The following is a 16672-nucleotide window of genomic DNA, read 5'->3' on the forward strand; positions in this document are numbered from 1 at the left end:
TGACAGGCAGAACGTATTAGGTTAGGCTCACTGCTCCACTGATGTGTGAGCACAGTCCCACAGCTTTTTGCTGTTTCAATATGAGAAAAGGAAGACAAGCTTTTAGAACTTTACATTGCTAGAAAAGTACTAGTTTTATTTTGTACTGCAAAAACTCAGGCAGGATCTATATTACATTTCAAGGAAATCTATACTTTTCCAGTGTATGCTTTTACTGATAATTACCAATCTGTGCCAAAAACTTATTTTTAACTGTGAACGTAACTACTTCACTTGCCAAACTGGAGTACAAAATCTCCTTTACCTGTACCAGGTCCTATACACATAGTGTAAAGCATCTGAAAAAAAAAATACCTCCTGATCTCTCACTTGAAGTAAGAACTATTACCAGCTTAATCTCGAATCTGCCTAGTTACTAGTACTTGTTTTGAGGACAGCTAAACTTTTATTCATTAGTATTTCTGTAAAACATTGGGTTGGTGCACTAAGAGTCTCTGGAATAATTTTTTTTCTGCATAAAGAGCCAGATGGGCCCTGAGCTGTTCTACATCCTACTAACGGAACATCTTCAATTTGGAAGTATCAGACAACCCATTACACTGGCTGCCAATAATATATTTACTCTAAAGATGCAACAATTTCCATAGCCTATGTTTATAGCACAATCCAGTACAACCTTGCGGTTCCCCTTGCTTTCAACTGTGGAACTGTGGAGATGTGAGAGTTGAACATTAGTTATCATGGACAATCATCAGCTAAGCAAACGATGGAAGACTCGAGGAACTGATGACTTCAAGCATTATCACTACCAAAGGACTCTGAAGCACTAATGCAACATCTCTACAGAACCATCATCATGAAAGATCACATGAGTTTTCCAAGATGCAGTATAGACTACTACTACTACTACTGTACATTCTAGGAACCGAAAAGCAGCTTATGAGGCACACTCTTGAAATCTAGCCCTTTCTACATGGAGCTATAAGAGTTGATAGATGCTCTGAACACACACACACACAAAAGTAGCATTGTGTCTTTTCTCACTGCATTTTCTCTGTGTCTAAAATTTAAACAGACATTCATATGTTCACTGATAATAAGAGAAGACCAGGTATGTGTAATAAGCGTGTATGTTCTTTTCTTTCCCCACTTCACAGAGACCTACAAACATGTAAAGCGTGGAATGTCTTAAATCTTTAATGAACTAAAGTCATACCGGTCCCAGTAAAGCAACCAGGCATTTCCTGCAGCTTCAGAGCACACAGGAAGAAAGAAACATTCCTCACTGAATCAATTTAGGCATCAAATATCGTAAGCGGCTGAAAGATGTCCCTCTACACATCCCAGTAAATGAAAATACCTTAACAGACTGGTGTTTATAGTGTGAGACTAAACTAAATCATGTATGTTTGCACTATAGCTTTAAATGTCCAGTGGTATAGCCCTCCTACTCTAAATGCTCTATGCCAAATTGTACTTAACAGCTTAAAGACTTCTGTAATTTTTTAATGACTTTCAACAATTTTATTCAGACATAACTAATATCTTCATTCATGCTAAGGGTCTGATTCTTGTTGAAGTGAAAAAACAATTATCCCTAAAAATGAAGATGGAAATAAGATTATAAATCTGCTAGGATTAAACAGATCTTTTTTAAAATAGAGTTTATAAAAAAGCTAGAGTAACTGTGAGAAGTAAACAGTGCCCCACTCTAGTAACTTTAAATGTCAGTGAAAAACATGGCCTTTTGTTTCATTTCTCAAAGTCAATTGCTTAGTTTACGTTCTTTTAGAAAACTGATAGTCAAAGGGTGAAGGAAACACGAGGGTTAAGCTCTAAGATAGTGTTCAGTGAATCCTATTGATACAGTAAACTTACATTTAGTAATTTGTTGAATTAGTACGAATTTATTTTTAATTACATTACATTATTAATAGGAACACTTCCAGGATCAGAAGCAAAAGTAGACACTTCATAAAACGCAAAATTCCAGTTCCACTGAGCTACAGCAAATTCACAGACTGCAGTTCAACAAGGTCAAACAATACAGGCACCTTCACATCCCAACACAAGGAACAGGAAGAGAGGAGAACATTACTTTTGCACTAAATATAGGAACAAGTCCATATCCAGAAAGACATAACCATGCTTTAAAAGCTTTAGTGGGTTTGCAGCATTTCAAATTAAATAGCAACAGTGACAAAGTCCAGTCCAAAGGACAGGGCTTGTGCCAGGAGTCCAGTTCTATTTCTGGCTCTGTTGCTGGTGTGCTGCGTGACCTTCAGTGGAGAGCTACGCTTCTCTTCCCCCAACCACTCTTTCTTTGTCCATGGGGAAGGAGCTGCCTTTTGCCGTATCAGCAGGTGACTAACAAAAGGGGAATTCACTAGAGGGCTCTGCGCCTTGCCCTAAGTATTAAATGGTAAGGGCAGAACAGAGGTAAGCCACTGAACATGCTCCAGCTGTGCTGTTGGGCTGTGCAGCCCTCTTCGATCATTGCTACCTTTTTGTTTTTATTCTCAGTGGCCAAAACAACAAAATACATCTGACTTACCTGATTTATTCCTTACCTTTTAAGCCAAGTACAGTTGCTACAATAAATGGTAATTAGTTGTTTATTTAGCTTTGAACTGCTAAAATTCCAAATAGCAAGGTTTCATTTGCCTTCTCTTCCGTGTCATCATCACTAACACTCACCAAATTTCAGCATGCAATTTGTTCACTCTGCAAAATTTTTGCCTTTCAATCTGAAGTAGCACCAAGTGATCACAGTTAACAGATTAATACCGTAAACATTTAGTAGAAAGATGGGCAGTAATATTCACTATTATACCAGTCAAAAAACCTATTTTAAAAGCAGTTGCATTTGCTTTTTGAGAATTGTGATTTTCTCACAACCTTCTTGAAAACTCGCTTTACAAGTACTTATGTTAAGATGGTCTAATAATCTCTTCCTTGCTAAATCCCCTCTGCTACTCATCTCTCCCCTCTCGGAATTTCATTTTCACTAAGCCCAAGAACTGTTGACCTTGCCTGGTTCTCCTCTTTCAACATGTCCCCCCACAAATTTTTCTTTTCTGTTAATCTCCACCAATGTTTTTTCTCTATAATGTTGATGTCACTTTTTGTTCTTTTCCTCATTCAGTCCTGCAATTTGTTCATTCCTCTTATATTCTCTGCCACCATACTAACACATTTTGGCATTTTTCCTTTACCTCTAGCAACAATCTCGCATAATGATTTTTCCTATTACAACCCACCATTGGTTTCTGTATTACCCCCTTTCTTCACCTCTTAAATATACAAATATAAGTCTGGAAGTTCTCTACTTTTTCTGCTGGTCCAATTACGTTACTCGCTCTGTTTCCTGAACCTCCTGATTCCCAATCTGCAATCACATTATCTTATGGATACACTGTGTCCAAGTTCAAACCGGCTTCCATATTCTCTCCCTAATCCATCATCACTTCCACCCTCACTTAAATTTTTACCCAATTAGGTCTCTTTTTCAAAAGCATATTTCTGGGTATATTACAGATATTTCAAACTTCCCTAAAAATCCAAAGCTTGTCTGTATCAATGTCTGCAGTGACCGCAGTTCCATTTCTATCATTATGCCTATGTTTACGTGTGAAAAACGTTACTGTATTCATCTCCTAAACAATGTTTATTCAGATTGAGCTGAAAACTCTAAAATAGATCTTTTTTAAACAGAGGAAAACCTCAAGATATGGAATAAAATTAATAGAAATTTTATACCTCAATATAAGTTGAATATTAAGATCAAGAAGATTAAAATAAATACATGGAATGCTTTTAACTAGCATTTACCTCTATTTCACGCCATCAGAGCTATTCTCCACAAATACAGTTCAAAAATTCATATTTGGAAAAAAGGTATTATTTTTAGCCTGATCATAACCATCTCTTTCATATAAGGTACGTAAAAGATTTATTCAGAAGGACAAAAATGCAGTACAGCTTTGTTAACCATTACCACCTACCTATAGTGAATACTTAAGAATTCAATGCTAGTTAGTACAGACAGAGGAATTTTGGATGCAACTGCTAGTAATCAAATGAAGACAGAATGGAAGTTGCAATATTCACTAATTCAGAGCCCCTCTTGCCCTTTAAATTCTGTAAAGGGTAAAAATCTAGATTTTTCTATGCAGATACACACTAAAATCATTCTTACATCATCCAGTGTTGTTTGTATATTAATACTAATTTCTCTCAATTGACATTGATATTTAAAATGAAATCACTCCAATTCAATTAGTATTAAGTTACTAATTAAAAGTAATTTTCCAGACAAGTAGTCTATACTTAGTATCATGCATTTTTACAAAGACAGCAAAAACACTTACTATGCTGCTATATGTTACTGATGACTAAAAAAAATTTCCTAGATTTTACATTTTTAATTATGTCAGCCTGATCTGAACTCTTTGATATTCTTGGAATAAATTTTGAACATCTACATACCAGATTCTTACCTTTTTTCTTTAAATGAATAACCTAGGATGTTATCATTCAAAGTTTAAAAAAAAAAAAAAAAAACTCATGGGAAATGATTTCTCATCTATGAGGGAAGGTTGCTACAGCAACAACTACAATGACTACCAATGTTCTTGCCTTACTTGCTGAATAAAATGGGGAGGAAAAGAAATCTAACAAAACGTAACAAAAATCCTTCTGTTGTAAATCTTTCTGAAAAAGCAACAGGGATTTCTGCTTCTCTCCCATTTAATGGTAATATTTAGACTGGCAGAAAATCCTAGTTTACCTTACATCCTCTTGTCACTGTTTTAGACATGCATCGGTTTAGTCTTCACTATATTTCAATATTCTTGTTCTTCTGGCTTGCAAACAGGTAAAACCAAAATAGAGCTTTTAGAATTTAACAATAATTGGCTATTATCTACGTAGAGTTGTAAAAGCAAAGGGACTATAAAAATGCAGTAAGGAAAAAGGTCACCATGAAGAAAAAGATGGATTCTACCGTAACAGCCTAAAAAGAGATTCCTTTCAAATGAAGCATGTACAGCTGGACATGTCTGCAGAACAAACAGCTCCATCTACAGTTTTAAAAGCAAGTTATATTAAAGAAAGTTTACAGGCAAAAGCCTGCAAATTTTTTTTAAATATCTCTAAAATGACCTGCAAGATGTCCCAATTAAAAGAGAAATTTGGCTTCAATATAATTTTTATGCAGAAATCACTTGATCTCTTTAAAATTCAAAAAGATAATTTTCATCAAAAACAAACTGAAGATAAATTCTTAAACGACAGTGATTCCTAAAAGCAAAAACTGCTCATTCATACCTGATAAGCTTCTTGAATTTCTGTGAAATTCACACTGTAAAATCCTAGCCTCAAGGTGCTGAGCATAAATTTTGCTAGTTTTCAGTGCAATCAAGACTTCACCAGGATAAAGATAAAATAAGTCAACCTTACTGCAATTCAGCAAAGATTTATACCCACATTCAACACTGCTAGAGCAGTCCAATAAGGAATGAAACTTCTTACACATGTAATACTTTTCAGGCCCTGACTCTTTATACTTACCATTTTTCACTTTCTTCTGTAAAAAACAGAATGTCTTGCTAAGCTATTACACAGTCCAGAGCAACGTCCGTTCTCCATGTTCTTTTTTAGAAGTAATTCATCATAATCGTACTCCGTGTTTGCAGGTAAACAATTGCTTCCATGGTTCAGGATACCACACAGACTTCAGTGTACCACCAAAGAAACAACACCAGGCTCTGGCAAAAGAGGTCAGCTCTTTCACCTGCTGGGATGGAAAAAAGCTATACCCTCAGCCCACTGCCCATATTCGTAAATGCTTTTCTATGTGCAAAAGGAACATTCACTCCTCAGTGCATCTGCAGCAGCATATTTTACCTCCGGCTGCCTTCCTGAACGGCAGTCCCTCACTGCTAAAGCAATAAAGTTGTGCTTGATTAGCCAGGGCTCTCCAAAGGTATGTGGAAGGCAGGATTTGTTTCTTCCTTTTTGTTTAATTAAAAAAAAAAATCCTATGGGAAACATTCCACAACTATGATATTTCTATTCAACTAACAATAAACTGAAAATGCTGTCTTTCCTTCCTAACTGTAGGACAAAGATAACCCTTGCATTTAGTGGTCAATTTACCTGTTTAAAGTTATTTTGGTATGTTTTCACAGCGTAAGAACAACATCAGTACCACTGCTTTTGGCAAGAAAAATCATAGAATCTTTTGTTCCTTAGAACAAAACTAATTTCGTCCAAATAACTACCTATATAGCCTCTCTTTTAATGAACATACTTCATAAAATAGTCTATATTTCTGTTTACAGGGAAGGAACGGAGACCACACAAACCAACACCAAAGCAGTTAAACTGAACTTCAAATATTCAACACCAGTTTCCCAGCATTTGCAGGTGTCATGTGCACTTGCCATTAGTCACCCAGCCAACGGACTTTCACAGATCTCTGACATGCTCTTACTTCACCCAAGAGCTCTAAGTACAGAGGAACAGTGGTATCTCCAACTCACCTGCTTTAAAGCTTATTTTATTCATTTGATACTGGTTCAGGTCACTCCCCACCCAAATTCTAAGACTGCATCGCACTAATGCTTAAAATAGACCACCAGAATTATCCTCACTATTCCTTCTCTACGTCACCTGTTACCTACATATTACCCTGCAGCCTACATAAAAAAATATTACAGGCATTTTTCTTGATCTCTGCTGGACCCTTCCTAGCTTTGCCTTGCAATACAGGAAACAAGACGAAGTAGAAGAGGAAAGGGTCAGAAAATCAGGAGCAATGGGTTCCTGCAAGGTGGAACTGCTTCATGGTGTTTTTCCCACATTTTCGCTTTCCCTTTATCCTCTTCTCATCAGCACTTACCTTCTCTCCTCCCCGTATCTCACTTCTATCTACCTGTTCTAGAACAGCGTTTTTTTCTGGCTTCCTTGCTCTCTTTTCAGTTTATGTCCTTGTTTATTTTCAATATCATGAAAAAGGAACAAATTTGTATTGTTTCTTTCTTTTTCCTCAGTCTTCATTCATACAAGTATATTCTTCCCAGATGTCTCCCCTTTGTTCTCATTTTTCTCAGCTTTTCTAATTTCTGTATCTTCAGTATGGGCCAGAAGGACTGCTCAGTCTGCTCTCACACCACTACACCCACTGCTTAATCAGCCTTTTAGTCATTCAGCTTATTAGCTTCAAGCAGGAGAGAAAGTACATGAAAAGGGACGTCACAAGTACGATCAAAACCAGATTCACAAATTAGGACAAAATTAAAATTATTTTTAAGGATTTGATCACAAATTATACATAGCAATGTAAAATGGACAGCAACAAAATCAGTTATTTTTTAAAACTAAAAATATGTTCCTAACTAGTCTTGCACAAGAGAAGTTACATGTTTTGATTTATTATATCCCGCTCCTAAAGAAAAGTTATTCTTTTCTAAGCAACAAAGAGTTGCAACAGGAAAACTTTAGCCCAAAATTGCTTCTGCTTCATCCATTGTATTTTCCTATTCAGAACATCTGTACTTAAGATCTTGATCTTTCTTACCCTTATCAATTAACTACTATCAAATTTTATTGAGAGAATGAGCATCTACGAAAGCTGACTAGGATTTTTTCAAACTGTCTTTCGTGGCTTCTAAAGTTTCCAAAAGTTAATAATACACATTTTTTCCAGGTTAGAAGGCTGAATGGGATTCTCAGTGATGAATCTGAATGGATCCAGAAAAAGCTACAGAACAAAACAAGAGGCTTTATCTCCTTTAAAGGCTCAGCACAAAGCCGACTAAATGTCATTAGCTCAGATATAAGTAAAGTTTTGCTTTAAACCATTAGAACCCATGATTTAGGAACACCTACCTTATCCTTCCAAAATTAAATGTTTATTTGTGGAGCCTCTCTCCAAATTCAAGAAACTGAAAATCCTAAAAGTGTTTGTAGAGGCATTCACTGACAATCCACGGTGATAAACTGCAGGCAAAGCTTCTCCAAGTCTCTTAAGCACCTTGGGCCCACACAGGTACCTCGGTCTGTTCATTCTCGTTTCAAGAAAATAAATACTTTTATTTTTAGAGATTTCTAGTAGCTATTCAAAGATGTATATACGAGGTAGCATAAAGCACGAAAGCCAGCTCACACTGTTCAACATTTTCTTTCATTAGCTACTCAGAACCAAAAGAAAAACTCTAAAACTTTCAAGTCTGCAAGGCTCAATTCCATTCGCTAATCTCACACACTAAGTTTTAATAAAGCATCATGGCCAGTATCCTCCTGTGACTCATGAGGCTTCTTTCACAAAATTCATCTTCCCAGAAAGCACTCAACACTGAGTTGAGTAAGAGGTGTGGAAATCCAAATAGGAGAGGATAAACCCTTCCCCCTCACCCCCAAATTACACTAATAAGTCAGCAGCAGCAGAACAACTGACAAATCATTTTACTAGCATTAATATGCGACTGAAAAAACTTCAGGTACTGTATCTCTGAAAATAAGGCCATTTTGTAGGTCACGCTTAATTATGGAACTTCTGGGAAATTCTGTTCGAAAACAGCTGTCCAAGAACATAGAACAAACTATTCTAGAAAGTTTTTTTCTTTTTCTTTCCTTTCAAGAGATAACACATTGTTCCAATATCTGAAATAGCACTCACTAGGAACTTGTCTTGAAATGTCTTACAAAAAGTGACTCATATATTGTATTTTTTTGAAAAAAAAAATCTTGAACATGGAAATCTCCAAGTTTCTAAAAAGTGCTGTATCACTCACAGTCCCTTGTAAGTTCTTAACACCTAGAAAAATCATACAAAATGAGATTAGGAATTCCTGTACAAGAAGTGGCTGTCAGAATTTCTTCCTTTTTTTTTTTAATCACAATGCCAATAGGAATGCATGCTTAAGTTTAATGGTATATATATTAATTAGCCATTGAAGTAGCAAGTTCCATGCTGTTTTTATTTAATGTACTATTTAAAATAACCTTGGTAACTAGAACACAATATTATAAATTCCTGGAAAGCATGACTTTGAGCATTACAAAAAATGCCACAAGCTCTGGAAAAAAAGCTGTTCAAAAACTGTAATCCAAACTGGTTTTGAATTTCTATTAGCATGTTTGACAGGAGAAATACAAGCTTTCAAAATGGCTGTTCATCTATAATATGATACATTATAATCTTCCTTCATGTGAAAGTTTACCAATTTAATACTAAAAATAAACTTACTACCTTTTCATATAGCACAGCACACACATGGAGCATGAAGTGAGCTGTTTTCTGCCTCAGCATTAACTCTAGGACCTCTAATTAAATGCTCCTTATCTCAAAGTATATCTCAAAATTATAATTTAACTTCAGCAATGCAGCATTTATTCCTGCTTCAGAAGAAAACCTTAATTTCCTGCTTGAAATGAAGAAACAATAACTCAAAACAATTTTTTATTTGCTCTGAATATTACACACTATGTACATCAAAAACTTTCAATGCTTTTTTTTTTTTAAATTGTCACAGTCCTGTTTGCCATAACTATTCAAAATTGTATAATACTGAAAAATAAGAGTTTTCTCTTCTCTTGGAATTGTCTGTATGCCATCACATTGTTGACAACAAGCCTAGTCCTGTCAAGTCTAATTTTACAGCTCTACTGTGAGATCCCATACTATATACAGAAACTCTCTGGCCTAGGGGGTAAGTAAGGTTTCCTTTAAATCTTATCAATTCAGGTAACAGGGAAGGGAAAAGGATTTCAGGAAACATCACATTCCACAGCAATCCTAGCTCCTGCAAATGCAGAAAGTATCAGGAGCCAAACTGATAATCTCACTTCAATCTGTTTAAATTAGAGTAAGTCAACCAACTTTAGAAAAATTCAGATGAAAAAATAACTGCTGCAGGAACAGGAACCAAATCACGATTCCTCACATGTTCTTCCTTAGTATTCTAAATTAACTAAATAAATGGCATTGAGATACTTATTTTACAAAATATTTAAACCAAGACACTAACAAAACTCTTCCAGAAAATAAGTACACACTTGACCTAGGAAACAAACAACTGATGTTTCTCTGGCTTGGTAAATGCTTTGCAGCCCAAAATAAGCAACCTAACGTGAAGCTCAATACCAAAGAAAATAATTACTACAAATTCTGTCACATTAGGTAAGTCACATATAAATCTCTTTAGCACAAAGTGTAACCCTTATTTGTTAAAAAAAAAAAAAAAAAAAAAAAAAAAAAAAAAAGGAGAGAGAGAACTTCACTTTATCTAAATTACAGTTTTGCAGCGATTCCTGTATGGGCAAATGCTGACAGTTTACATTAATAATGCCTACCCATAATACAACTTCCAAAGGGAAGTCTGAGAGAACAAACCACTAAGAGATTTAAAAAAAAAAACCCAAACACTCTCCCTATCACAACTGCAAAAACAAAGGTTGGAAGCAAGTGATTTGGGATTTGTGCTTCTGCAGGCAAGTACTTCCTCGGAGTGACAGCTTTATTATATTACAGATTTCCAAGAGCTTAAAGAAAAACATACCCTTTCTTTTAAAGCCATCAAAAAGTTTCAAAATTTATTTCCAGATGGCCAAGACTACAGGCTTTTACTTTAAAATCTATATTTATTAATTTTTATTATTGGGAGAAAGAAAAAAATCATACTTAAAGTTTTCTTTAAATGACTTAAGTAGAAGTTGAGCATGTATTTCAAGAGTTCTTTGGCCTGTTTCTTTGCAGAGGTATTAAAAAAATTAAAAAAAAACAAGTATACTCTTGTGCATATAAATAAAGGCTTTTTCTTCTCCATTTCAGAGGAACAGGTTTTTAGGGAAATACACCAACAAATTCCATTAGACCAAAAATTGATACTGTCTGACTTCAGGTTGTTTTTAAAGCTTGAAGATTTTCAGAGGTTAAAAAAGGGGCGCATCTCCTCAACTTCTCAAATAAAACCAAAATTGATTCTGGAAAGCGTTGTTTGATTATTGACATCTGAACTTCTTTTAAGTTTAGATATAAAATGCTTTTGTAAATGACATATTAGTAAGGTTAAGACAAAAATACTTACATTGCATTTACTTTCTCTTCTGGGCCCTGAACCTGGCCCGTTACAGTCCCTTTGCTGGTATTTTTAACCCAGCCGACCACTCCTAATTTCCTAGCTTCCTCTTCTGTGTACTGATTTGAAAAAATAATAATGAAAAATGATAATCAGTGCCAGCACATAGACCACATGCCAATCACATAAAACCTCACTTTTACTTTCATAGTTTTAAGACCTACACTTGGAAGAAACAGATCTATAGATGATGCTCATACCCAGACATTAAGATGTTCCAATTCTGAACTTGCAGCAGGCGTAGCCAATTTTAGAACAGGAATGAGATTATACATATATGTAATACATACATGACTCATTTAAAATCCCATTTTTATGGTCATTGCTTTAGTTACTAAATATTCTTCCAAAAAAACTTAGAAAAATAATAAAAAAATGCAATTGTCCTATCCAGCCCTTACATGCAAGCAGCAGGATAAATTCTTTCTGATCATTTTTCTATGTATAAAAGAGTCATCTGTGAGTTTTTTTTTTTTTTTTTTTTTTTTTTTTTTTTTTTTTCCTCCAGAGGGAAGAGGCAAAAGACTTGCTCTCTCAATTTTAGGATTTTTTTTTTTTTAATATAATTGCTATCACAAGGAACCTCTAATAATCCCATATCATCCCAAACTCCCTTGTATCTATTCTATTCCTTTCTCAAGCTATCATTATTATGAACAGCTTCTCTCTCCTAGTCATTTGCCTCTTCATCATAGTGTCTAAGCTCATTAAATTTGCCACTTACATAAAACTTAACCAAGTTCTTCTTCTCTCATTCCATTCTAAATCCTTTCCACCTGGTTTTTACCCCTTACATTCCACCCTTCCACCTGCTACATTACTACAAATAAATAGCAGCAAAGGTCATAATCTAATTATTCTGCTTTTCTAATATGTGTTTTGCAATTTAACAGTATGTTACGGTGACTTTCTCAATTATTCACTTCTTGTAGTCAAGTCAGAAACTGCCAAGTACACTGATCTTTTAAAATTGTTCTCATTTTCTGTCATTCGTGCACACATGAAATATAAGCATAGTTATTGTTAACAGTATGTGCCTCAAAACTCAAACAGTAAGGAACACAAAGCCTATTTTCCAGAAACCCATTGAAGTTTTGTTCCATATAGGACAAAAAAAATGTTATCACTATTCAACAATACGTAGCACTCTGCCTTTTCATATGCATTTACATATTATTTATACATATTAAAGGTATTTCCTACATTTTGCTTCTTCTTGTATGTTTAGTAATGAGGTATAAGACTATACTGTCCACATTCTTACACTGAATTACAGAGTGTAATCAAACTGATGGCTGTAACAATAGCCTTTTATAGAGCTTTTAGTATAACTGTGTAAGAAATAGCCATCAAATGTTTTACCGTGTGTGCAGTAATATTCTATACAGATACTAAATGTGTACACTGTCATATCAGCATATCAGCCTCTTTACTTTTTTAAAAAGCCAGCAGTCAATCTGAGGCCAACATGACTACAGTTCAAAAGAAATTCCACATAAAATCCAAATTTTATAATCTAGCATATAAAAAGGTGCCACTACCAAATAAGAGTATTTTTCAAGTCGATTGCAAGCAATTCTCTCCTAAGCTGACCAAAAAAGTACAGGAACACAGCAGATAAATTAATAAGCCCTACTGGGAAACAGGTTAGAGCTGGCACTATGATTTGTGTTCTCATGGCTTCAGGACAGCTCAGAACACAGGCCAAGCAAGCTCATATCTGCCAACCAAATAACGTGTAATGTATACTTTTTTTCTTGGTAGAGGATAATTAATTCAAGACACATTATACTCTCATCCTTTATCCATTTCCATTTTGAGCTATTTCACAATATATTTAAACTGTACATAACAACTTTTAGATCTAATACTAAGCATGGGCCACTATTTTCAGAAAGAATTAGTTTTTATTGTTTTTGGAACTAAGCCTCTTGTTTCTGGGATTTCTATACATTGCAAAGCTCTCTGCTGGGTGTTCGGAACTGGTAAAGGGTATGAGCTCCAAAGACTAAATTTTTTCATCATGTGGTTACAGTGAAACATTACAAGCTTCTTTAAAAACTAGTACTGCATTTTAATTGCCATTAAAAAAAATAAAATGGAAATATTTGGCTTCAGAAGCTGTATCATGACCTTTAGAATTAATTTTCTAAAGACCAACATTATAATGCTCTTGTGACTACGGTATTAACAGTAAGCCAAATGCACTCTTTAGATTCTACAAAAGTATAAACAAACATTTATAGGAATAAGCTTTTTAAAATATATTTTAATGTAATGGCAATATAAGAGAACCATTAATTCTATTTTAAATCCACATGCAATACTGAAGTAGCATAGAACTGAAAATGTCAACTACACAGGTTTGTATTCCAAAGACCAGCTGCCATATTTTTAGCACTGGAAACACTATACTGTAAAGCAGAGGCACTGAATTGCACATTGCCTTACCATTCTGAAACAAACACCTGGGGAAAAAAAGAAAAAAAAAAAAAAAAAAAAAGAAAGACACGTTAAAATGACGTGAAAGAACAAAAACCACCTTGGAAATTTTTCACTTAATGCAAACATACAGCAAACTGCAGACAGGGCAACTACCATGGTCTTTCCCCACGGAAACCTAAAAGGCAGCTCAGTGCCAACCCCTGCAGGAGCCCGCAGAGCCTGGGCACCCTCCGACAGCAAGCCTCTCCTCCGACCACCTGCGCCGCCCGCCCGCCCGCCACTGCCGCCGAGGAGGCTGCGCTAGGGGAGCGCCGGGCAGCAACAACCTTCCGGCCTGGCCGCGCTCACGTCCCCCTCATGCACCAGGCGGCCGCCCCGGGCCGTCCCCCCTTCCCCCCTCCCCCTTCCCCCTTCCCCCTTCCCCCCTCCCCCCGCCAACGGCCCCCAACGGCCGCCCCCGCCCCGCGCATGCGCGCCCCAGCGGCGTTGCAACTGCCCGCGGGTGTTGCCCGGCGCGCGCGCGCCCGCCCTCACCTTGCACGCGGCCAAACACCTCGTAGTCCACCGACTTGAGCGCGCCGGGGGTCCTCGCCAGGCCGGACATGGCGGCGGCGCCGGCGGGATGGCGGCGGGGGGTGCTGCGGCAGCGCTGCTCTCCGGGCCGCGGACGGCAGCGCGCGAGGCTCAAGCTTTCCTTGAAGGCGGCCGCTCGCCCACCCCGCGGCCAAGGCGCGCTGCCGCCCCCTCCGCGGAAGGCGCAGGGCTGACGGGGAGGCTGCGGCCGGGCCCGGCCGCTCACCCGGCCTGGCCCGGGGCAGCGGCGCTGCTGTCCCCGTTGTGCTGAGCGCGCTGGTTCAGGCCCCGTGCAGAAGGCGCATGATACCCGCAATGAGTTACCCGAGCGCGGCGGCTCACGCTGCTGATGGGCGCCAGCTTGTTTTGTTTCGAAGAGTTGCTGAAAAAAAAGAAAAGTATTTGCAATAAAAGTGCCTGAGCTGAGACAATTTTGGCTGATAAGATGGGGAGTCGAGTATTCAAGAGCTAAACATACCACTGGAATACAAAATTTATCTTGGCTTCGTCAAGGAGAAAGGCCTGTGTGACTGACTTGCCACCTTCCCACCTTTGAGACCATTGCTTCAGCTTTCACCCCAAGCTTTAAAAGCTCATTTCTGTGGCCCCTTCCTGCACCGGAGCGTGCTGCAAAGCCAACAAGGGCCACGCAGGCTGCTCGGCTGGAGCAGCTAGGCTCGGAGGGGAGGAAGAGTCCTAGCTCTCACAAACCAGTCACCAGACCGTCACAGTGAAACACCCTAGTGTTCATGTTTTCATTAACAAGCCTTTCCAGAAATAGTTGCATGTTATTTCTTTACCTAGAGATTATATATGCAAAAATACAAGCCTGGAGTTTGTTGTTCAGTAGGCAGTCTCCAGCATGATACCCCATCAAAGATTTTTCTCTTCAATGATGAATTGTATGCAGATATGGAACAATTTTTTTTCCCTAAGTTTTATTTTTCTTTAAAAAATCCCATCTCTTTAGGCTAAATTCTATATTTAAAAAGTTCAGTTAACCTTCTTTAGAAGATTAACACAGCCATCTCTTACCAAGCTATAGAGTGGCAGGCTGACTTTATTGTCTTCACAGAAAGTATCAAAGCAATAGTTATTTGCCTAATAAAGAGCCATTAACATAATTTTGTTCTTGTCCTAGCAGCATAGCCCAAAGGAGTTGTTTAGAAGTTTGAATCTCAGCACTAGAGGGAAGTTTTTTTAAAAATGTCAAAATGTAGAAAGGAGAGTGTTCTGAGACACAAGTAACTAGAGAAGCTACAACTAGATTCAGTATAGAACAAATAAATATTCAGATAGAACCAGAAATTTTTCAGTATTTTGGAGAATAGGAACATAATGAACAAAGTTATATCATTAGCTTAAACTATATGACACGTTAAAGTGCATCCTCATCTTTTAGAAGGGTCATACATTTTGCTAGTGTAGCACTATTTTGTTTTAAAATAGGAAGATTCTGCAGCAAAGAGGAGCAGAAAGTAGTATAGCCTGAAAATCCTTTGTCATTTGCTGCCATCTATCAGCAGTGAAGAGCAAGACGGGTCACAAAAATTCACAGTAACAGCCTGCTTACATTATAAAGCATTGCAACTCAAGCCTTGAAAACAGAGTTTGTTCTGGCACAGATTATATCCCAATATCTGCAGATTCCAGTACTACTGATAGCAACATTCCGTATGTTGAGAGAAACTTTGAGTTTCAGTGAGTTTTCTTGATATGATTCAGGTGTCCTCTTATTTCTACTGGTTCATTCTCTGGATGAGAATCCATTCCTGTCAGTCATTGTCCTTGAGAACCTTTTGTCCACAGAGGTATTCTGATCTGCTGTCTTCCCACTACTATTTTTTTGATCATTTTTAAGTTTTTTGGATTTGCACATCTTCTCTTTCCCTAGAAGAGCCTGAATTCCTCATTACTTCACAACAAAGAATATTAGAGATATCTTGCAGAGATCGAAGAACACTGCAAAAGGTTACCATGAGTCCAAGTAGTCTGTGTGAGTGAGCACACTGTATTCAAATACACTCTAAATGGCAAGAGAACTTTAGCATATATTATCTAGAAATGTAGGCACTCTGTTTGAAACCAATGAAGTTCTGAATTTTATTTCCCCTCTTTCAGCTGTTTTCTCTAGGGCCTAAAAGAACCCTATATTGGCCTAAAAAGAACCACCTGGTTGCATTTCCTAAAGCTGTAGCCAGTTCTAAAAAAAGCCAAACACCTACATCTGTTAAGGCATAAGATATAATCCTTGATCCTACTGCAGGGGAATGTCAATGATTATCAAAACTTCCTCTAATTAACATTAAGATGAACAGAAAGTGTTCTTCCATAACTTCTCTAGACCTGTCTGGAGATGAAGTAGAGTGACTTTCATACTGCTGCTACTGAGTTTAGCACACTGAATTCAGTATGCTACTCAGTAAATAAGGGTGACCATTTTATTACTAAGACAAAGCAAGAATCACAATTAATGCCAGCTATGAAAAATTCCAGGCTGCAGTGAATCC

At 37.2% G+C, this 16672-nt stretch overlaps 1 protein-coding gene across 1 annotated transcript in view; it reads right to left on the reverse strand.

The window, feature by feature from the left end:
• Window positions 1-14372, reverse strand: part of ACYP2 (acylphosphatase 2) — a 66456-nt gene extending 52084 nt beyond the window's left edge. Inside the window, exons 1-3 of the mRNA XM_062571687.1 lie at window positions 14124-14372; window positions 13596-13612; window positions 11094-11203 (exon numbers count right to left, since the gene is read on the reverse strand). Of these exons, the coding sequence (XP_062427671.1) occupies window positions 11094-11203; window positions 13596-13612; window positions 14124-14193 (197 nt within the window). The 5' untranslated portion in view covers window positions 14194-14372. The remainder of the gene's footprint in view (window positions 1-11093; window positions 11204-13595; window positions 13613-14123) is intronic.
• Between the last annotated feature and the right edge of the window lie 2300 nt (window positions 14373-16672).

Source organism: Rhea pennata, chromosome 3 (assembly GCF_028389875.1).
Source record: "Rhea pennata isolate bPtePen1 chromosome 3, bPtePen1.pri, whole genome shotgun sequence".
In the NCBI taxonomy this organism is placed as follows: domain Eukaryota; kingdom Metazoa; phylum Chordata; class Aves; order Rheiformes; family Rheidae; genus Rhea; species Rhea pennata.